The sequence below is a fragment of the Labrus bergylta genome, chromosome 12 (assembly GCF_963930695.1).
Source record: "Labrus bergylta chromosome 12, fLabBer1.1, whole genome shotgun sequence".
NCBI classification, from domain to species: domain Eukaryota; kingdom Metazoa; phylum Chordata; class Actinopteri; order Labriformes; family Labridae; genus Labrus; species Labrus bergylta.
In genome coordinates, this window is record NC_089206.1 from 12,552,104 (window position 1) to 12,576,157 (window position 24,054).

At 41.7% G+C, this 24,054-nt stretch overlaps 2 protein-coding genes across 2 annotated transcripts; both read left to right on the forward strand.

The window, feature by feature from the left end:
* Positions 1-65: 65 nt before the first annotated feature.
* ogg1 (8-oxoguanine DNA glycosylase) lies at positions 66-3,593 on the forward strand. The gene is made up of 7 exons (XM_020629580.3): positions 66-352; positions 826-1,184; positions 1,721-1,900; positions 2,430-2,608; positions 2,719-2,866; positions 2,968-3,017; positions 3,111-3,593. Exons 1-7 carry the CDS (start codon positions 243-245, stop codon positions 3,240-3,242), a joined length of 1,158 nt encoding a protein of 385 aa, XP_020485236.2. The 5' UTR covers positions 66-242; the 3' UTR covers positions 3,243-3,593.
* Positions 3,594-8,082: 4,489 nt separating this feature from the next.
* Positions 8,083-23,582, forward strand: LOC109980948 (proline-rich transmembrane protein 3). Its single transcript, XM_020629531.3, has 4 exons — positions 8,083-8,479; positions 14,980-15,884; positions 15,974-16,270; positions 19,282-23,582. Exons 2-4 carry the CDS (start codon positions 15,065-15,067, stop codon positions 21,291-21,293), a joined length of 3,129 nt encoding a protein of 1,042 aa, XP_020485187.2. The 5' UTR covers positions 8,083-8,479; positions 14,980-15,064; the 3' UTR covers positions 21,294-23,582.
* The last annotated feature ends 472 nt before the right edge of the window (positions 23,583-24,054 follow it).

Below are 24,054 nucleotides of genomic sequence, written 5' to 3' on the forward strand. Positions count from 1 at the left end.
CAATCGTAGATGAATTGTATTGCAGCTCCCGCCTACTACGAGCGAGAGAGCCAATCGTCAGGTGTGTTGACATCACGGAAGAGGCTACCGGGGATCTGGGTAATGTTGCATCAGATTGACATTTGCGTTAATTATGTTATGTCTCTTTTCATAGATGCTTTTGCACAGGTAGGTCAGTGAAGGCCAGTATTAATCCATTAGTATCACGCCAGGTAGCCTAACCCGGGAGCTGGAAAACAGGTATGGCCAAACATGCAGTGTGGTCATCTGGGACGAAACTATGGAGATCTCTGGCCTGCGCGAAGTCCGAGCTGCGCCTGGATCTCACGCTGGCCTGTGGACAGTCTTTTCGGTAGGTTGGTCACGTCACCTCAGGTGTAACTAACCTGTCAGCAAGAGTTTCCAGACAGATCTATTACAGTTATGATCATTAGTTATGATGATTATTCAGTCTGGCTTTTATATAGTGTTTTATATCAATTTAAATCTTAACATTACTGTATTGTCTTTTTTTTATTATCCTACGACAATTTTAAATATTTTCCTCTTATGTATTTATTTTAATATCTTGTTGCTTTTATGTGTCGTATTTTATTTTATTTTATTTTTATACATATATTTTTTTAATTCTTATTGGTGTGCATTAGTCTCAATGATTTTAGCAATGATTTTATAAACTACTTTTTTTGTCAACAACTTTTCTGCACTCTTGTTAAGCACTTTGAACTGCAATTTAAATTGTCTGAAAGGTGCCACATAAACAAAGTTTGATTGATTGATTGATCATGGTATGTGTCTTTGTATTAACACATCTAAACCCCACAGCTGGAGAGAAACTGCAGAAGGCCACTGGACCGGAGTGATGGGAGGACGAGTTTGGACGCTGACTCAGACAGATGACACTCTTTGGTACCACGTTTACAACACCCAGGACCGCCAGCGAGTGAGATGTGACAGGAAAAGAAAAGCCAATGCCTCTCTACAGACGGAGCACAAGAAAAGATTCAAAGGAGCTTTGAAGAAGGAAGAGGACGAGCCAGTGCCTGTGACTTCAGAGAACGACACTGATGAGGATGAAGAGATGCTGAGAGATTATTTCCAGCTAGATGTTAGGATGGGGGATCTGTACAAGGAATGGGGGGCAGCAGACCCCCACTTCAAGCGCATTGCAGACATTTTCACAGGTAAGTGTTGTGTTCATGCCTGGATTGTATAACACATAGCCAATAAATGTTTCATGAAATGTTGTGGTTAAAGCTCCTGTTAGGTTTTGGATACATTTTGGTGCCCCCCTTGGCCACAGAAGCAGTACCTCTTTTATTTTTGCTGTTCTGTCCTTTAAGCTGGTTCTTCAGCATTCTTTTTAATCACCTCCTCCCTGTTGGAATTCAAATCAACCTTCTTCCTGATTAACGTGTTTGCTTTTGTAGGTCATAAAGTGGCATCAATATTAATTTCACTCTCTTTTCGTAGCTAGCTAAAAAACCCTCTTATGTGGGCCCTGGTGGGGCAGTGGTTGGTGCACACACCCCATGTATGGAGGCTGTAGTCCTCCAAGCGGGCGGCCCGGAATTCAAATCCGACCTGTGGCTCCTGTCATTCCCCACTCTCTCTCTCCCTGATTTGCAACTCTATCCACTGTCCTATCTCTACAATAAAGCCCCAAAAGAATCTTAAAAAAAAACCTCACATGACCTGTCTTTTTTTGGTTTCTCTCCAGGTGTGCGGATGCTGCGCCAGGACCCCACTGAATGCCTGTTTTCTATCATTTGCACCTCCAACAACAACATTTCTCGTACCGAGGGTATGATAGAGAGTCTGTGTCAGACTCTAGGCATCCGATTGTGCCAGCTGGATGACAAATCTTACTACAACTTTCCTACACTGTCTGCTCTAGCAGGTACAATTTCTTTTTAAACTGATTTATATCTCTGTTTCTAATTTTAAAGAACCATACAAGTAGTTTCAGTTCTTAAGTGTTTACAAGATGTGATAAGACCCCGGGTCTCTAAGGTGCCATTCATTGATTCAGAGAGTGCAAATAATAGAAAGGAAAGAAATGCCCACACTGTCAGTCTTCACTGACGATTCATTAGAGCAAATCCATATTTTACATGGGTCTGACTACCAAGCTATATTACTTTAAATTGGAACATTAAGATAAGTGTGTATTCTCAGGCTTCTTTGACTGAAATGTTATGAGCCCATGTCTCATGTTTATTATTCCTTTCAAGCTTTTTTCATGTACTTCTAATCTGAAAAAGGTGATAACAATTGAAAATGTCCAAACAAGGAGTTAAGTATGCAAAATCACAGTCATGTTTACTTGCTACTCCAGAGGGTTAATTGATAATGTAGTGTATTTTCAAGCACAACAAGCCTCCACATTGTCTTCACAATAATGCTGTTTATGACTTTGTAACTGTCAGGTGACAGCGTAGAGGCTTGTCTGAGGGATCTCCGTTTTGGATACAGGGCTCGGTTCCTGCAGCAGAGTGCGAAACAGATTTTGGACACCCATGGACTCGGTTGGCTTGATGGTTTACGCCGTGTCCCATATTTGAAGGCCTGTGACGCTCTGCGCACTCTCCCCGGTGTTGGAGCTAAGGTAAGGCGGTAAAAAGCTTTCACCAGTCTTGTTTATTTTATAATAAATGAAATAAATTGTTGCAAAAATGTAAAAAAAATAAATAAATAAAATTGTATTACCCACTGTAGGTTGCAGAATGTGTATGTCTGATGTCCCTGGATAAGGCAGAGGCTGTCCCTGTAGACACACATGTGTGGCAGATTGCTAAACGTGACTACAACTATGCTTCTGGAAATAAACAGAAGAGCATCACAGACAAACTTCATAGAGATATTGGTTAGTATTCTTTCATCCAGCAGTAGAATGTCACAGTTGCATGTGATCTTAACGAACCAAATACTGCTTTTCTTTTATTCCAATATATTATTTCTTCACAGGGGATTTTTTCAGAAATCTTTGGGGTCCTTATGCTGGTTGGGCACAGTCAGTGAGTGTGATCATTCATTACCTGTCAGTGAGTTGCTTTCATGTCTCTCACAGTCAGTCCGCTGTTCTCACACAGTGTCTTTCCCTGTTTTAGGTTTTGTTTTGTGCTGACCTCAAAAAGTTCCAAAAGCTGAAAGAAATGCCGCAGCCAAAGAAGGAGGAAAACTGCGAAGAAGAAATGAGAGTAGCATGCAAGAAAACCAAAATCAAGAAAGAGAAAAATTGAACTGCGATGACGACAAAAGCCAAGTCGGCATGAGAGAAAGCAAAGATCTCTGTCTAGAATGGGAGAGAGGTAAACTCATTTTTTACAGATCAGAACATTTTTTAAATACATTGATATTTGTCATTTTACCAAAGTAAATTTCATGGTATTTATATAAGATATATTTGTCAGGTAGATGGTATGTAAAAAAAAAAAAAGAAAATGGTGAAAATAATCTCAGGGTTTCATCCACACATGTTTATGTTGCTTTTTTTGCCCTCTGTCAAGTCTGTTTTTCTGAGTTCACTACTGTAGCGCAAATGCAGCAAAATGATGTTTTTACAATAAAGACAGAATCATATTTCCATCAAATGTTTGTGTACATATTCTGAGTTAATTGTTTTCTTCAAGCTCTCTATAACATTACTCCTGTGTTGGCTTTCACATACTAACTGTTGCTAGAAAAGGCCTCTAGGTGGCAGTGAGTACTAAGCAGAATAATATAAACAGTATGGCTTTTTTTTTTTCTTTAGCCTGCTTTTTTTTTTAAAAATAGGACAGAAATATTTGTACTTCACTGGGTGAATACTTTCTGTCGCACCCTCTGGCTACTGTTACACCATGAAGCACTACGTCATCTGCACACATGAAAAGGTCACAGGAAGCTAATATGGTACATTTCTTAAGTGCACTACATCAAAATAGTATGTAAAAAAAAAGGCTGGGTGTCTGTGACGTGCCATGGTGTCTGTATGTTTATCTATAGGCATTAGTTGACTGTGTCAGCTGTTCTTTTTATAGCAGGGATTGCAGTTACCTGCTGTCACTCCTTTGGGGCATGCATGACTGCCTCTTGTGACAACTTGGACATGTCTCCGGGGGTTTGAACTATTACTATCTCTATATGACCAAGCAATTATATTTTTATTTGGTTTGAAACAACTTTCATGATTTTCAAATCTCAAACCCTTAATTCAGAAACTACACGATATACTAAATGTATTCTGGCATGATTGCATATGTGAGCAGGTGCATCATGCATGTCTTTACTTCATCTGTGTGGGTTTGTATGTGCATGTCTTACATCCATAGCCCTTGTTTATTTGTGGACGTGCGTGCAGCCATGCGTCTTAATGAATATGTGAGTCAGCTTTCATCCCCACTCCAGTAGAGCTGGACAGAAGCTGAGGCCCAGCTTCAGGGCAGAGTCACAGTGGAAATGAAAACAGAACAAAAAATAGGTCTGAGAGAAATGGAATACATTTTTTTCTCAAAAAAAAAAAGAAGAAGAGGTGAAAGTGTGCTGGAGGTGGAGACATGAAATCTGTAGAGAAAAAGCATTGTGCTCACGCATGTTGACACACAAAGGCTAAAACAGCACAACAGTGGCCTGTGTATTATGTAAGGGATGGGTCTCAGCTTGTGTGATAGCACGGGGGAATACTTCATTTGAAAGTACATTTCTCGTCGTGTGAGCTTTGTCTAAAGAGAGTTTACTTCAGTCCTTCAGGCACCAGGGGGCAGCACTTTATGAGCTTCAGGTAAAGGTTGCTCTCTATTTCCAGATGTGCAGCAGCGAGATTGAATTAGTTGTTGCACAGTGATATGATGTGTGAAATGGTTTTTCTGAGCGAGAGAGACGTGGGGAACATATTTTAAAGCGTGAGTGTGTTTGTGCGCCCATGTAGTGTATGCTATGCAGAAAGTCCCTTATGCATGTACATGAGATTTTATGATCATGATCATCATGTACATGAAATTTTATGAAGGCTATCTTCCATTATCATCATGTTCCTTAGAAACCATTGGTAAAACTGTATGTGGAAAAAATTACCAAACGGCCACATCTGTTAAATAATCCAGTGAATAAAATGGCTTAGATTTATATATAGAGACATAGATGACCAGATAGATACATAGATGTTTGGTTTGTGGAGTAGAAACAGTACTGTATTTTTTTATTTTGATATAATAATTGAATATGTGGAATAATAATAATAATAATAATAACAATAACTTTATTTATATAGCACCTTTTAAAAACACAGGTTTACAAAGTGCTTTGACAAACAGCAAAAACAAGAACAAAGCAAACTAAACCAAACACAGAAGAACATAAACAACAGCAAGAACATAACAGATGCAAAATACTAAAAATAAAATAAATAAATAAATAAAATATCAGTGAATCTGAACTCAAAGGCAGACACATCTGTACAATCTATTGTAATCCAATTCATTCAGCAGCTCGCTTTACAGTTTAATGAATATGTAAATGTAATGATACTATTATTGAGGTCATAGATAACTGGTTTTGTTTTTTGTGTGTTTTTCTTTTTCCTCCACTAAACACCAGCTCCAGTGAACATGACAAACACGATTTAATGGTATTACAGTTGTAACTGGGTTAAAGATTGCACTGGTGGCAACTGAGTGAATATCTGCAAACAAATGTTTCAAATCTGCAAATTAGAGGAATGTATTTAATGAACTAAGATGATAATAGAGAAAATCTCCTGTGCAAGTTAACTGTACGAGTCAAAGGGATATATCAAAGTCCTTTGAATGTTCTGTGTATCTTTCTTTCCATCATGAGCTCCAAAAAAAAAAAAAAAGATTACTTTGACAACTACTTAAAATGATGGATGGTATTATTCTTGAATGGTCACACGTGTATTATATAACCGTATTTGATACAGTGCCTAAGATGGGTTCAATCTAAAGAGAGTTGTGTTGATATACCTTAGATGTGGTGAAACACAATGCTGCTGCTGGATTCAGCTGTGGGGGAGCCAGAGGGGACTGGGGAGGGCAGGCGGTCCCCACATGGAAGTCTGTCTTTTGGGGCCCCGAGTTGGGGAGATTACTCTTTGGTGTCTGGACAACGATGGGGTAAAAGGGGAGGGGGTGGAAAGCCACACAGAGACAGACAGGAAGCACAGAGCTGGCAGAGAGACTTTGGATCTTAAGCTTTTCAGACTCATATCTGTGTGGAGAACGGACGTTAGCATATAACAATTCTGGCTGTTCTTAATGAAAGAGGCTTATTCTGTTGAGAAAATTAAAACCTTCTTCCATCTGATAGGATCTCCACTTGGCTCGGCTGGGATTAAGGTTCAATGCCTTATAGATTGAGAGAAAGAAACCGTTCCATCTGTGCAGAGTTAGATTTCACAGCCCCGACCAGGATCAATTCAAATGACTAAGTGGAATGTATAAACCACATTCCTGGACAAAGATGGTATAGAAACACTATCCACAGTATGGCTTTGGGAGATCTGAGTGCCTCGATACGTTTTGGTGGATGTTAGTGTCAGTGCAGATAACTACCTCCTTTTTAAGAATTAGTTCATTTAGCAAGCTATAAATACTGCTCCCCCTTGAAATTATTTAAAGCCTGCTAAAATTGCCCCGTGTGAATCAACGGCTGTCAGTCAAAGGCAGTGTGTAAGTTTAAGTTACTGGTTGACCCTGTTTAAAGATAAATAGGACATCCTCACGAGTTTGGTTTAGCTGGAGATGATAGATGCAATAAGAATATTTAAAATTGTTTGGGTTTACACATAAGGTGAACCACACCTAGTGAGGTGTGTCATGATTTCACCACCTGTAAACAAATTGTGGGTTCAAGAAGTTTCCTTAAGATTAATCTGAACACTGTTAAAAACAGGGACAGGAGGACGTGGTTTCCCGTAGTCTCAGCATTGTGTTTGAAATACAGCTCCTATATATTCAGTTAAGTAGATATCACTTGTAATCTAAAAGCGACCCCCTTCACTCCTTGTTGCATTTAGACAGGTGTAATTGGCAACTGTGCCATAGGAAAGACTCATCCAAGCCGTTTAAAAATATTATTAAGAATGCCAGATTAATTGAATCAATCTCAGGTACACCAGATTGAAATAATTTTATAACTGCATAACAATAAATTCACGTGATCAACGTTCCAAGTATAGATGGACGAAAAAAAAAAAGAAAAAAACCTTTGCTAGTTTTAAATTTGATATGTAATGTGTTTCCATTCATTTGTTGTCTCTAGTTGTTACTAAACATGCTGACAAGAACGTGATCATACCCCAACAATATAAATCATAATCCGTGTGCAATAATGTGATTATCATCTTCAAGTGTTCCGCTCCACCCATCCTTCACTGTCAGTGCTGGCTCAGTAGTAATGTAATGGCATTAGGACAATCCTCTGAGCTGCACAGGTTATTTTAAGACTCAGGTGTACAGTACGAATGATATTAAGAATGTGGCTAATACTGAAAGAGGAAAAAATGATTCATGGTTTACTACGTATGAGGGCAGGATAGCTTTTTTTTCCCGTCCTATGCCAAGCTGCAGTCTCTACAGCATGTCCAAACTAGAGTTGTTTGTTCTTGTGTAAGACAGGGGGAGACAATCAGGGGGGGGGCAGGCAGGCACTGAGCCAAGGTGCAGCTTGAGGAAACAGTATCATCTTGGCTCAGACTGGCTTGCTCTCCTCTACAAACCCGGGTTAGAGGCCAGGAGCTAGAGTTTCATGCACAGCTCGGTTCCCAGCTCATTGTCCTCGCTACTGCTGCACCGCTGTGCCAGAAATGTCAGGTGCCTCCTCACTTGTCTCCACATGACTCTGCTTTCACACAACTTTAACTACCCAGCCCTGAGTATGGCACCTCATTTCTAGCTATGTTCCAAGAGAAAAATAAATAAATAAATAACAGAACCTGGATAGTGGCACTGCATGCTGTGTGATGATGATGATTATGATGATGCTGCTATGTCGTCATATTTCCAGCAGGTTACGTCTGAGCATGCTGCTTTGTGGGGAAAAAGGTAGCCAATAAGGTGAGAGGGGAGATCAATTCTAAAGTGCGTGCCGGACTGCTGGTGCTGTTGCGTAACAGACGAGCCAGGCGGCAGGTTGGTAGCAGCAAGGTAGAAAAGGCGATCGTGTTTATCCGCCTGTCAAGAGAGAAAAAAAAAAAAAATGAGAGGGAGGGAGAGATGCGGAGTGAGATGGAGCGGTTGGAGGGGGCGTGCATCTCTGTATTTGCTCATGCCTTGACGACTGGCAGAGGTACGAGGCTGCTGATCGCAACCCTTCTGTATTTCGAGAGAGGACCGTTTTCAACTCTTATGTGGATTTGCGTTGTATACAAAGGGAAATTAGCGCTTAACCTGGACTGAGGATACACATTTTCCTTGGTATCTCCTTATCCCATACCCTGCCGCAGAGGACGCCATCGGAGAGGAGCTACATAGATCTGCAGGTATTTTTTTTTTTTGTTGAGGAGAACAGATGGACTTAAGATAACAGTAGTGGAGTGGCTGCTATGCGGCGATACTTTGCGCAGTGACGTAGTCTCTACCTGTGCCGCGGTTCAGGTTTAGAGACAATGAGCTGTAGGCTACTCAACTCAAACGTATCTTAGCAATTGTACCTGTACTGGGTTGCCCGACTGGCACTAGGCCTACGTAGTTTATGTCACAGCTTATCAAGGAAAGTAAACTTGAAGCTTAGGTTAGTGCACAACGCAGTCGGGTCAATTAAAGCGTCACGACATCTTCCCGTATAGCCCAACACGCAATAACTCCTGAGTGTTTATCGTGACCAGTGCTAAATAACACCACCTTGTTACCATAAGTAGGTGTACGTACAGAAAAATACTCTAAATTGGTCGAATTGTTCCCTCAAACAATATTATAATTTACCAAATAGGCTACAACAATCAGTTACAGTAGCAGAGTTTACACGCACTTTATAACTACCGCGTTTTCTTGTTACCGGCCACGTGTGTTTAATTAGGCTACTTGCTAAATTGTATAGTTATGAAGCCTTTCACTTTATTAAACTGCTAATTTAATTAGTCTAAAGTGACCCAAATGATGCAATTGCCCTGCACCTGACGTTAGGACAAATACGCTCTATTATTAGGCTATTAATCCTAATGTTCATTCATGAAGTCCTGTATGTTAAGTACGGAAAGCGGAACCTTAATTTGACACACTAATAGTGATAGCTTCCAAATCATTCTAGTATGTAAGATGATTGAATTGTGGTGATACATTTTGGTACTAGGTTTTTCATGAATTGGGCAACTGTTAGGTTAGATCTTGTCTGTGAATGGTGGGGTGCAACATACAGAGGATTTGTAGGCTATACACCTGTGCCTACCTTAATTAGGGTGTGAACGCATCCAGCTGTTAAAGGGTGCGAAGAAGGGGGGGCGGGAATGTGCCGCTCACTGAAGAGACTGCTCAAGCCTGCCTATAGTGCTGCTGGATAAAAGGCAGAGCCCTGTCAGCTGTGATTCAACAGAAGAACAGCCTCGCCTTGATTCACTGACAATGGGGGAAAAGGCCTTGTCCATGTGTAAAGCAGCTTAAGAGAGATTTATTGGGTTCTTGGACACAGAAGTGGGGTTTTTAAAAGGTACATCAGTGTAGAAAAGCAGGTGACGATGCACTGCACACGTCAGTATATATTTAGTACCCTTTAGATATTTTACATCTTGTGCTAAAAAGAGTTATCAATCACCCCATATAACCTATTTGGCCAGATGCGTTCAAACTGGCAGCACCGTGAAATAATAGCACACCTTCCAGTTAACATAGACATAACACACTTCCCAGAACAGACTGTCCATAACAGAATAGCTTTTGCAGAATGGAAAATAAAGCATAAATCACACGAAGCACAAACCCACTAAGCTCTAGACATGATCTGTCCTGAGGCTCTTTAATGGCAATGGACTTTTTTTTTTGGTTTTTGGCAGTGGCTAATATAATGTTAAATGCTCAGAGAGGCCTCCAAAATAATACTGTAGCTTTTATATACATACAATCTGTTTGCAAGTTCAACGATTGCCACACAACACCCCATTTAACACAGCAGGCATTTTATTGCAACCAGATGTAACAGTGTAAGTCTTGGGTTGAAGTTGAACTGTGGTTTATTCCCTGAAGCAGGCAAACAGTTATGACTTGGTATGCCTGTAATCTGTTTTACTGAAAGTGTTTTTGTGGCTGAAGTGGTTTAGCAGCTGTCTATATCAGTCACCAGATTCACTTTCTCTCAGGTTGTGTTTTTGGGACTGTGTTATTGGTCAATTAACGGTTATCCAAAGAATCCCTGAAGACAATAAAAGTTATTTTATTAGTGAACCTTCTTTCATTTGTTACCTATCAAATGTCAACAATTGTAGCTTGTGTGTTACCCCTGAATTCAGAGTGATGTGTCTCTTAAGAATGTGTGCGTGTGCGGTATATCCCATAGACTCCACGGTGCAGTTCAAATGCCTCACCCTTAAAAGCTGACCTTCAGCCTTTGATCTGTGGCTTGCATGAAGGCAGAATATCACTCAAACATGTTTTGCAGCTCAGCAATTTTAAGCTGGACATCCTCTTCAACTGGGGATCAAAAGCATCCACGATTGGTTCTGGAGCCTCCTCTCCTCATATAACATGACCTCGTTGTGTGGTCGCGTGCTCCGCGGGAGTTTTGGCACCCCCTCAGGCAGTGGAGCACCACGAGAGAGGCATCTTTAACAGGCTTTGGTTTGTCTTAAGAGCTAAATGGACAGCTTTAGTCTAAGGCAGAGGTGCAGGAGTTGGGTGACCTTGCCTGAAAACTTCCTGCCGAGCGTTTAATTCCGTTGAAAAGCTCATACACCTCACGATATATAAATACACATCTTAATTGTGTTCCTGTTTTATTGGATGATTTGAATGTGGCAGCTATTATTGAGATAAGAAAGAGAATATTGAGAGAGCAGTTTGGAATCCATATGTTATTTCAAGGTGTGGAATTTGTAACGGTTAAACTGGCGGCCTCCCCCACTACCCGCATACCAAGTTAACCACACATACTCCCATTTCCCCCCCTCTCTGTTTCTCTATGTGTCTCACGTATTCACAGATTCACATACATAGACGGCTTCTCAGTCTCACCTCTCCCCCTTGCATAGTGCGGTACAAACAAGTTACACATCTGCATGGCGAGTAATACTTAACTGCCTGTTTTTGGACTGAGGAAACGTTGCAGTGCAGCAGACCTCGGTGACACACAGCCTCGTTTTCTCTGTCAATCTTTACTAGTCCTCTATCTTTGCCATCTGTGTCTTTCCATATGTGCTCACCCTGCAAAAACACTGCTACTACCTCTCTCGCGTTGCAATCATCATCATCGCCTTCTTTTACATTCTACTGACCCACTTCTGATCTTCCTTGTGGCCTTTTTCTTCTCGAATGAGAGCCCCTCTGGTCATGAGTGAATTTGATGGTTAAATTCTGCTAATTAGAGGGATAATGGGATGCTACAAATCAACTCAGGTGATGATGGTTATACTCTCCACTCCAGGCATTGTCTAAATCTCACACACTGGCATAAAAAGAAGTTTGTGTCCACAGATATTCCCATACACAGATAAAGACTAGGACTGTGGCATTTTCAGCCAAACTAGCAACCACTGTGGTTCACACTTTCTCAACAAGTATTGGATGGATACCTTGGAAATCGGTACAAGCTTTGTTTTGCAGTCCGTTGGGTTGGCATTTATGGTTATAACTTAACAATTTGTGATTTAATTCCTGGTACATCCATTCATGTCCCTCAACAATCTACTGTCCAATACCTTTTTGATGAAACATGAAATCAATTACCTTTAAAGTGTGACCAGACACAGAATGTTATCTTTCGGTCTTTGGAAATTGTCTCTTCTCTATGCTTAAGTTACATTTTGCTGTTTTAGGTTGGATATCCAGTCCTCATGTAGGACCTGTGTAAAAGACACAGGTCCTTCTGTCCACTACAGACTCATGCTTGCCACTGGAAACATTCACACAAATTGATGGAAAATGTTCACTGCCAGACTTTTTTTTGGAATCTGGCAGAGAAGAGGGAGATCATTTGAAAAAAAAAAAAAAAAAAAAAAAAACTTCACCACCCATCTGTCTCCCTCAGCACACTTTCCTATGTAAACTACAGACATTTGCATTTGCATTAGTGTAGACATGACATCACTACTGCAATGATAAATAGATTAGTAGCAGCTGTGCTGTACTGAGTCATGTTATTGTATAACCAGCAGGTTTATACTGCGGGCAAGGAGTTTGTAGTAATCTTCAGATTGTTGCTTGCAGCTGCAATATTGGCTATTATCCGTTGGCATTTCCTGCTCTGGATAAAGAACGTATTGTGCTGGAGAGAGTGACGACATCTACACAACATGCAAACTCCACTGCAAATATAATACAGAGTGAGTGCCTCTCCACCCCGAGGAGCTGAACACGATAAAAATAGTCTCACTGACCCGGCACCCATCTGCCTTCTCCCTCTGGGACAATCATGCCGTCTTACTCATGAGCATGTGTGTCTGTATTTTTCTGTCGCAGTGGATGTAGAAATGAAACGGTGCACGTTGGTCGACTACAAGCATGCCGGTTTATATTCAGGGGAAACTCTAAACAAGCTGATTACACTGATCTAGTCTTTGTCATGCATGGTTGCCAGTTTCTGGCATGTTATTCAGACTGCTTAGGGAGTCACCAATCAGCTTAAATTTACTCCATTCGTATTAGCATAATGGAAAATCAGGTTGTGTAAATCCAGTCCAAATTTTGGTTAACGGCCAGCATGTGTGTGGCTGCGTGTTTGCGCCTATGGCCCGTGTGTGGAGATGAGATTAATGATGACAGCGTTTCCAAAACAGCAGCAGCTTGTTTCTGTCCTCTCTGGAAATCTTATTGAACACATTAATCTCTTTTTTAATACTAATACATAGGCTGAGGCATGCTGGATCCCATTGGATACAGATAGTGGTCTGTTGACTAAGAGCAATTTCTCACTATTTATGTTGTTTGTCCATGACTGCTCGAGACTTCTCACCTGCCTCTTGACCTCAGAGGAAAGGTGAAGTGGGCTCAGTTTCTCCGCATGCCTTCCCCGACAGACCACCATGGCTTTGCTTTGACCACAACAAACCTGCTTATCCTGAAATACAGCTTTCTTGTGACTCTTATTTTGCTCAAATTTTCTGCTTCTTACTTTCTGTCAGTTCCTATCCAAGAGCCATCTCCACATCCTCTAAATTTACAGCCTCCTCCAACACTCCTCTCAGTCTTAATTCTGTCACTGATTGCTTTGATTCCTGCTCCCCTCCCTACGCACTTCCCTCCGTTGTCAGCTTCAATTCCATCATCGAGCCTCCTCCATCTTCTCCAACCGTCCATCTTTATCTCCCCCGTCTTTCCTGCGTATCTTTCTTATTTCTACGTTCCCTATCCACCTTATCTCAATATCTCCGAGCTCTCGTTCGACCTACACATAGGGGCATGCTGTTAGACTGTGTTGAAATAACTCAGCAAGAGAAACAGAAAGGAAAAGCCATTAATCAGATGCTGGATTGGCCGATTAGACTCGGAGTAGAAGAAGTGGCTCAGGCAGAAAAAGAAAACACTGAAGCTCCTGTGAGTAGGTGGAGATTGAGATAGACTTCTGCCTCTATTGCTGTACTCATGGACAGTTTTTCTCTCCAGTTGCTCTAATCAAAAAGGAAAACAAAACACAGCCGAGTACAAGACGAGCCAGTAAGCGAGACAAGATTGTATTTGTGTGCACTAATGTCTTCAAATAGTATGACTTGTGACTTCTTGCTTGGTGACTGACCCCTCGTGCTTACACACATACTTAAACGTGTTCTTAACATACGCTCACAAGAAATACTCACATCCGACTTGGGTCCAAGAGCACGATATATACATGCCAACAGCGGTGTGCAGCCACAGTGTTTCAGTGAGCTAGACATCGCCTCTTTGAATGGACCCTCGGTGAGTCATACGCTGCACAATGAATTCTCCCATAGATTTCTATTTTCCGTACATTCCCTCCTCCTATTTCATCTGAAGTTTCAGCATGATCGTGACTGCAGCTCCTCAAGGTCATCTCCCACTGTGAGTCATATGTAGATACTGGTATGAACAAGAGAGGCTCATGTTAGTCAGAGGCTCAAACAGTGGAAGAAAAGGGATGTTTTTTGATAAGAGGTGAATGTTTTAAAGAAGGGACATGACTGGCTGCTGTTTAGATGGATGACTCGTAGGTATTGCATAATCCTTAAGGGCTGGGGGTGGGGGGGTGTTCTGTGTGTCACTGCCTGGGCTCTTGGCGCTTCACCACTTGGTGTGTTCCAGCTGTCGGCCACTGGCATCCATGACTCAAAACAAAAGTAGCAGAAAAGTGAGGATTGGAACAAAAGTCTCAAGAGGAAACCTGAGAGGAGTCCAAAGAACATATTTAAAGGCAGAAATAGTGAACAGCCACTGAAGAAAACCACGTGCAATTCCTTTTTTTGTCTTGTTGATTTAGTTTGTGCTACGTGTTATATAACTAACATGCTGAACTCCTGTCTTTATGAGCGTCAGTGTGCGACGTTGTAAGTGCCATGCATTCTGAAAGCAGACACCTTAACTCAACCTGTGTGTCTGCTGATGTCATGCTGCTAAAACCCTGTGGCAGTTTCATTGACCTGCCTCCTGCATCAGCATAGCAGGGCTACCACACACACTCATATAAGACATTATAAGTTTGACAGATTTTCACAGTTTTATGAATGAAGTTGAACATTTTTAGAAATCTGCAGAGGTTTGAGCTGAAAAAGGATTTTAGCTCTGTTTGTGCAATTTATATACATAGATACCAACAGTGCTTTTGTGTTTTTTAAGTCTCCTTATAATCCCGTATTGTAAAAATGTCCTGTTTTTCTGTCAACAGTACCACAGTGGAAGAATGGTGTGATACAGAGAGGACAGCTAGAGAGCTGAGGGACCAGTCGCTGCTGACCAGTCAAAGGCGGACCATGGCCACGTCTCTCCTTCTCCTTGGCTTCCTTCTCTCCCTCCTTTATCCTTCAGATGCCCAGACCATCGTTGGCTCTTCCCCTTCCTTCCTTCTTTCAAACCCCCCTATTAACTCTTCATCTCAGCCAACCATGCAGAGTCCGAGATTTTGGCCTTCTTTGCCTCCCAGAGGGCGTAGTGATGTGCCCGTCAGAGCTACAGCCCGGGATAGAGTGACAACTACGGCTGCAGTGACACAGGGTCAAAGAACATCCCGTCCTCCTGCACAGTCCTCTTCTTCTTTTATATCTGCCCTTTCTACACAGAACCTCAGCAGAGGGCCGGTTTTAACTCAACCAACTGCCTCCAGGCCCAGGACTGATATGGCTAGTTTAGCAATGAGCACTTCATTAGCAAAAGGAGATGTGCCTACAAAAGGCTCACCTCCACCTTTGCCCACTCTGCCCTCCTCTGCTGTCCTTGAGTCTGCAGGTGTTAAACCTGTGACAGCAGAAAATCCACAGAGGGAATCTGTTAAAGATAATGAGGAGGATGATTTGCTGGAGTTGGGGTCAGGTAGTAGTCCCACTGTGGAGAAGGAGTCACCTGTCCCTGCGCCAACAGATGCTGATGAAATGGCACAGTATCGGCCTCACACACAGACTGCCATATCTAAAGTTTCTGATGTGAAAATACCACCAACGGACAGTCACAGTGCAAAGCCTCGCCTGTTTGGGCTTACAACAGCCAGTAAAATCTCTACCACACCACAGACTGAAACCAGAGCCACACTTTCCCCTGTGGTAACACAGGCGACACCTCGGACAGTTGTGTTAACAGGTGAGGATTCTAACCTACTAGAATAAATGCAGCGTGAAAAAATGATTTACACCATGACATAAATGAGTCTTTTCCTATGTTTTTTTAAGGTGAGCTGACAGCGAGCACTCCTTCCACTGCCAGAGATACTCCGAAGCGGGAATCTTCTGAAGAGACATCGCCCCAGACAGCAAATGACACCACTGGCTCTGTCGACAAACCGACACAGACTGCAGGGCAACCAGTCACTGCCACAACACAGCAGTCAACAACCACATCTACAACCATGAAGCTTACTACTACTCAAGAGGCTGAAATAACATCAGCCAAAAAAACAAATCAACCCAACAAAACAGCACAACATGGAAGAAATACAGCCAGCACAACTATACAGCTGTCAAGGGCAGGTAAGAAAGGAGGGCCCTGTGCTTTGTATTTGTCTAGAATTTGACTGTCCTTTATCCTTTGATTAAGAAAAAAAGGAAATGTTTATGCAGCTGCAACTTTTTTACTGGAAGAATCTGGACTTAGCTTCAAAGGGGGGAAAGAAACAGAAAAAAAAAAAATTTCCATGGAAAGTGGGGTGGTATCTGTGTGGGGTAGACTAAGCGAGGGAAGAAAGTATGAGCAGGAGGTGAGAGGGAGGGTTCAAGAGGGGGCGGGTAGAATCACAGCCATGCAAAGAGAGAAAGACAAGAGGAAAGTAGGGTCTGAAAAGAGAATGCTGGGAATACAGATGAGAGGCTAGATGGGGTGGGTGAAAGTGTGGTAGAAGAAAAGGTATAAGCATAGAAATGCAGAGAGGAGGAATGGTAATTCAATCCAGATGCAAGGAGAAAGGGATGAAGGGAGGGGACTTGAGGAAAAAGGAAAGGAAAGAGGAAAAGCATGACACATGGAGTATATGAGGCAGTCACTACGATACCATGAGAAAAACATCTTAATGTTGTTCAGGCTCTCTTGTTCCATGAGCACAAGTCTTTAAGTCATTTTCTTGGCTAGCCGTTGGAAGAACTAACAGCCGAGTACTATGTCAGTACTCAGATTCAGATTCAGACATTAATTATCCCAAAAGGACAATTTCATTAACAGCCTATACCTACTAGGTTGTACTGTATGCATGTATGTGTCCACATTTGGATCTGGGTCATAAATGAATGTGTGTCCTTTGAGAAGGAACGGGATATTTATTTTTGTAATCCTTTGCAACTCGTGGACATATAAGGCAGTGAAAGCAGCGTGTAGGTGTGTTAAAGTGAAACACTCAAGAGTTGGGGTAGTCTTTAAGTGTATGCAGCTGTGAAATTTGATCAGAACATCTGGAATGTGTCTGGACCTTGCTCCTGTAGAGGAAAAAAAAGTTTGAGGGAAGGAAGTAAAACATACCTTTATAAATAAAGAAGTGTGTCTGTGATCTTCAGGCTAAGTATTCGCCTATGTGAGTCTGAAAGTTAAACTTGTGTGTTTGAGTGACAGGAGGGTTGGAGAGAGGGGGGTGCCAGGAAGCAGAACACATGTTGGAGTGAGTCATTAGTCAGTGTGTCGGCTTTATAGATGTCTTCTGTGAGGATGGGCTTTAAGTCCTCTAGAAGGCTGATTGTTTAAAGGGATAGTTCCTTTATTTGTGAGGTTGTATAAAGGACTAGTCGATAGTAAATGTATAAGCCACAGGAGATCCCGGTCAGCTCGACCCCTCCTTTATTTAGAAACCAGCCTGAATGCTGGCACGGAAGCGAGGCTAAACGTTGTAGCAGATGGGGGCCATTTGTACCACATAATTTACCTAATTTATTTAAAAAACACACATCACATATGTCTTCCTCCGCCTGCTGCTCACTGGATCTATACTGTACAAGTCAATATGAATTTTGCCTAGAAGACTTCATACATCGCCTCTTCAACCCCCTTTTAAAAAAAATCTGAACTATCCCTTCAGGCATTTGAACACATATTATGTTGTTCCACCATCAATCAAGTTAACACTCGTTTGTTTAAAACAATTCTTAAGATGTGTTTCAAGACCACTTTCTCTGAGTGACCCATCAGTCACAGTCATATTTTTGTGTTTGCTGTTTTAACATAAAGTACATAGCAACGTGATTTACACCATTCCCTTGTGCTCAGTCAGTTATTGTATCTTTTCTATTAAAGCTTTGTCATTTCTATACTATTAGTTAACAAAGCCCTTGGTGATGAATGACGTCATGATTATAATGGTGTTGGGTGTTTCCAGGGTATTGCAGGCGGATAAGGTGGAGTGCCTTGAACAAACAGAAGTATGTGTGAGCTTGAGAAACCAAGAGAGAAAGAAAGAGAGGGAGAGAGAAAGAAAGAAAAGGGAGATAAGGAGGATGAGATACACAAGTGTCAAGGTGTTCTATTGTCCCATGATCCATCTTGTTTATGGTCTGTTTTATTACTGATTTGTTTATCATGTAAGGTGACCTTTAGTACCATGAGGAAGCTTATTAAACCAACTGTATTTTTTGACGAGGTTGTGTTTTATTGTAAAATGAAGATCTGAATGGTTTGAGCGTTTCCTTGTTCATGGCTGTGTTGTGACTCTGTTTGGTGTTATGTAATTTAGATGTTCCTTTTTTGATGACATAATCTAATTAGGCTACACAATTGCCACTTAGTAAATGATGATGAGTTTTATCCAGTGTGAAACATTTGGAAGCTGGGTATTCCAATCATAATGAGAGTGAGTACACTTTCCTAAAAAATAAGGATCTTTTTAAAAATACTTTAATGTAAATGAAAGCGATACCTTGTTACACTTTCAGTGAATATGTAAAACATTATCCACACTTTGTCAGCTGAGATATTGTGCCTCTATTTGGTTACATGTGCAGTCGTGTGCCTTTACAAGTAAATATTCATGATGTGTGTTCTGTACAACTATTTTTGCACAAAGGTGCACTGGCTGTGTTTCAGGTTATTTCCATAACAAGCCATACGCTGGGATGTAATGTTGCCGCTCATGCACATATCTAAACTAACCAGGCAAAAGAGGAAAGCCAGAGAGATGAACTGATTCAAATGTAATTTGAATTTTAAAAGGACAGGTCAATGACACTCTAAAAGTGAGATTTTTTATTGGACACTGTCTTCATATTTATTTGGTTTACAAACACCTGAGACAATGTGTCTCTGTGGAACTGATTAAGTTTAAATGTTGAACTGAGCCCCTCTGATGGTGAGCTCCCCCCCTCTAGTGGCTCTAAAATAGAATTACATGTACCCTTTATATGAACTCAGCTATTTACAACAATGGCATTAGGAAATAAACTAAAGACATTTTGTCGTATTGCATACAATTACAAGAAAGTATCTTAAATTATCCTGTAAGTTTACTACTAACATTGGAGTTTAATATAAAGAAAAAATAAATTAAACTCTTTTTCTCTTGTTCCAGGGACCTCTTCATTCCTTGCCACTGGTGTTGTACCTGTTGTCCGAACAAGGTTAAGTCCCACATACCAGACTGGTATTGTTCAGAGGAACCGCTCCATAATTTTAGGACATCCTCACCAAGCTCCCCACTCCACTTTAAATCCAGCGCCCACACCAGGTACCAGTCCCTCACCTAATGCAACACTTCTATACTGGGGTGACCTGAGTCGAACACTGGCTTTTGCCTGGGAGCTGCATGTTTATGGCTCAGCGAGCCTCTTCCTCCTCCTGTTTGCTGGAGCTGCTCTTGGCCTCACCCTGTCTCCTGGTGCAAACTGTCCACATCGGGGGGCTCTTGGGCTGGCCAACGCTCTGTTGTTTCTGGTCGGAGGCCTTCGGGCAACTTTGTTTCTGATTGACCCCTATGGCACAAGAAATGTCCTTCCTCGTCCTGCAGTTACAGCCCTCTACAACTTGCCTTTACACCTGCTTGTGTGGGCACAGGCTGCCCTGGCACTGCTTGCCATGAGGGTGAAAGGAGTCAGTGTGTTACCTTCAACTTTGGAGCGTCCTCCTCTTGTGGCTGTGTTAGCTGTGTTGCAGTGTACCCTGCTCCTGGCAGCGGATCTACTTTCCCCAGCCCTCTCCCCTTTGGTGCCTGTCACACTTCAGGTCCTGTCACTATGCTGGGGTTTGATTATCTGCCTGGGCTTCTTCTGCTATGTTTTTCCACGTTTACGCTGCCCTCCGAATCCCTACCCTGGAGCCCCTGAAGAGGCTCAGAGGAAAGCTTGGACAGGGAGAAGGAGGATGGGGGCAAGCCTAGGGAGAGTGCTTGCAGTGTGTGCAGTTCTGGGTGCACTGTGCTGTGGGCTGCATGTTCATGCCACCCTGTGGCTCTATGGACTGTTAGGTAACTGGACAAGCTTCAACTGGGGATGGTGGCTGGTACACTTCTGGGCTCGTCTCTTCGAGCTTGCCTGGGGTTTCTCCCTCCTTGTCTTGGGTTCCTGGGTATTCTGGAGGCCTGAAGGATGTGGCAGAAGAGAGGAGGCTGGACAAGATGGAAGAGCCACAGGAGACCTGCCATCCCCTGGTCAATCTGTTGGCTCCAATCAAAGACATACTTGCTGGTCCAAGATAGTCCAGAGCCTGAGGGGGAAGCCCTGTAGAAAGTCTGACAGTAATGGGGTGGGAGGAGGCGGAACTGGGGAGGTTCCTAACAACTGGGCTGGCCAAGAGCGTCCTGGAGCTGACATCAGCAAGAGTCTGATCAGGAATCAGAACCCTGAGCAGCCCTCTGTCCAGGCACGCTGCATCAAAGACAGCAACAGGGGACGCAACCATCGGGGCCACTCTGCAGAACGAGGCGTATCTGATGGCTCCTCAGGCTCCCTGCTGAGACTGCAGCCCATTGGACCACCCCCACAGCGCTCAGTCAGTGGCAGTCTGGATCAGGACCGGGACACTTCACTGTCCTTTTATGAGTTTGATCTGAGGCCCCCATCTCCTATTGACCTGACCCGCAGCATTGACGAAGCACTGCACCGGGAGCACCTGCTGGAAGGAGGGAGCTTGTTTCATCCTTTGAACCACACCTCACAGTCCCCCTCCCCAGGCTCAGGGGTCAGCCAGGGACCCTGGCTCCGCAGGAACAGTGATCCTCAGATGCTGTCAGAGAGCAGTGATGCACCAACAGAGTCTTCCATGCCACTGGGTGGCAGCATTCTTAGCAGTGTGCCCAGCAGACAGGTGACTGCTCCCCCAACACCCTCTCACCAGGGTCACAGGTGGGCAGGGAACGCTGTAGGAAGTGTCCCTTCATCAGTATCCTGCCCTGTGTCACTTCATCCCTCCAGAACATCAACAGGTAATCTGGGGGAGGATGGCGTGGATGATACACGGCCTTTCATCACCCCAGACTCAGAGAGGGTGCGAGGGAGGGCCGGGAGGCCTGCTGGGTCACGGAGTTACCTGGAGGTCAGCAGACAGGACGACTCTGCCAGTGTCAGCAGTGAAATTATTGATCTATGAACCAAACCTTGGACAAGAGGACCAAGGACTGCACCCATTTAACAAATACTGTTCCTCACAAAGACTTCCTTCGACAAATATTGTGATTATTCTTCCAGTCAATTGTCTAAAAATGTATTATTTTTAGAAGAGGAATATACTTTAAAGTGTCTCTGGGTGATGACCCTAAAGGATATCACTTAGGTGCCTTTTACTTTGTTAAAGGGTTAAAAAACTATGGTTGTGGAACAGATTTTGTATACTTTTACTCTGAGAGTAAGGCTAGGTGATGTAACAAAACAGAATTCTCAGAACTGCCCCCATCTCTCTCTCATGCACACATTATATCCTTCAATTTTTTTCTCCTGATTTTCTCTCAAATGCATACAAATCCTTTAGACCCGTCGGACTTCATGTATACTAGTATCATGCTGTCTTTACATATTAGCTCCAAAACTCCCTGTCTGGTATCAACATTACTCATAGTTTCATTGTGTATGATGGCTTAAAGACAAACATTAGTCTTAAGTGTCGGTATTTCTTTTGTTTCTGTGAATAAAATGTTTGCATGTGTGAATATCATGGGTTTTTTTTAGTGTTCATTTGCTGTCTCCCACATTTCAATTTGGTTGGTGATGTAGAGATGTGCAATACATGTACTTGGTTGGTTCTGTGCTATTTGTATGATTCTATAAACCCTTTTACTGGGATGAACCCTCTATAGCGTCTTACCAGTATCATAGTGACTCAGCATAAGATTACTCCTAAGCTCCTAACATGCTGTTCTGTTGTTTGTGTCCAGTCTGCATTGTATGCTAATGTCAAACTGGTTACAAAAATAGAGACGCAGTAAACAACTGGAAGAGGCAGAAATATGGTAATATATGAAAGTGTTTCTGAGGCTTTAAGCTGTTGCTGAAATTGTCTTAGAAATGAGCTTCACCTATGAGATTATTGCATCCCAACGTGTTTTTGGATGTACGACAAAGCTTTTGCAAACAACAATAATGCACCATAAAAGCCTCTGACTGCACTGCATAGAATGTGACTAAGAATATGAAACATAATCATGATCCTATCAGTTGCATTGAATCAATTTTAACTTTTGAATATGTTAACTATTGAAATGCTGCACAGCTTTGCAGGGCTGCATCTCACAGGACAGGCTTGGCATGAACCTCAGATATACAGTACTAAACGTTACTCAATAACAGAGCACTTAACAGTTAAGCCTGAGCACTAGACCGAAGTATTTTACTACTTAAGAGGAAAATATATTTCAATGATATGATGTATAAGCAACAATGTAAATATGTTTATTTTTGATGTTTATGAATAAAGGTGTATTTGAATCATAGTAGTAGTTCCTACTGTGAAAGACAATCTAAAGAGGTCTTGCTTTTAGGTCTGAACTGTGCAGAAACTTTGCTGTTTTGACATCAGATTGTGGCCTGTTCAGAACAGGCAGAGCTGTGAAAGTTAATACTTGACTCACGAGGTTATTTCAAGGACTTTGGTTTGGCTATTCAAAGTATTTTATGATGCAGGTTGTGCAAAATTAAAAAAACTGTAGTAGTTCAAAAGGATATTTGATCACTTTATTTTTCATTAAACAATGACAAATGTATTGGAAATACAGACAGCATTTCATCTAAATCAATATGAAGTCTATTGATTAACTTTGAATCTTTTTGGAGATCCTTAACAAAAGCACAGTGGCTTTCTTATTTCTGTTACATCGTGTTGTTCCCACATTCGATTTTTTTTTTTTTTTAAATGGACTGTCAAGGTTTTTTTTTTTACTGCAGTGTTATCCTGAGTGACTGTTGTAAACACTAAATGATACATTCCAAGAAGTTTAATTTTTCTAAAATGCATTAATATCATTTTGGAATAAAACTGAATTTGAGCCTCTTTCCCTGCAGGTCCATGAGTTATTTTCCAGTTACCTTGGCGTGACTTGCAGTACCCCCCAGTGATGTGGAATGCTTGACTTGTTTAGTATTTCAAGTACAATGGCCTTATGTTATTGCTGCATTCCAATGAATCCATAAGATTTCATTATATCAGTATTTACCATTACCCCATTTCCTTTTTAGCCAATATGTTACCCCAAATACAATTGTCACCCCCTCTGCAATGCAGAATGTGCCATAGAAAAATACAATATTGTGCCCTCTCCAGTCTGTAATCACAGTGCAACAGTAAAGTGTTATATTAATGTTTATTATTCTCATCCAACTTTTGCTATGTATTTCTTGCTGATTTTCATGTCTGGATTCCAATAAAAACAACAACACTTGAAACCCCTCAGCTGTATTTGTTTATGTTTCTCTTAAAAGAAAAAATATATACATATAACTTCATTAGATTGTAATCTTCCTCAAGCATGAGCATAAGACTGAACACTAAAGTATTAACCAGTATATTAGTTTTATAAGATTTTTTTTCCATTTAGACTGGCAGGCCCTAATTCATAATTTAAAGATAAGCATCTGCCTTGAAAAGCACACAACAGAGATTAAACATATAAATGGAAATGAAAAAAAAAAAAGTGTAAAATTTAGCAAAAAGGGGAAATTAAAAGTGGGTCAAGAACAGAGCCCTGAGTTACTACATATATCAGAAGAGATACATATTAGGTCAAAATTAAGGAAAGAGCTTTCTTTATCTGAGTATCAGGCTTTTCATAAAGCATACCTTTTTATTTCAAACGTCTTTGAAAAAAGCCACAGAATTATAAATACAAGTTTTATAGTGTGAGAGAAGACAGGCACCAATA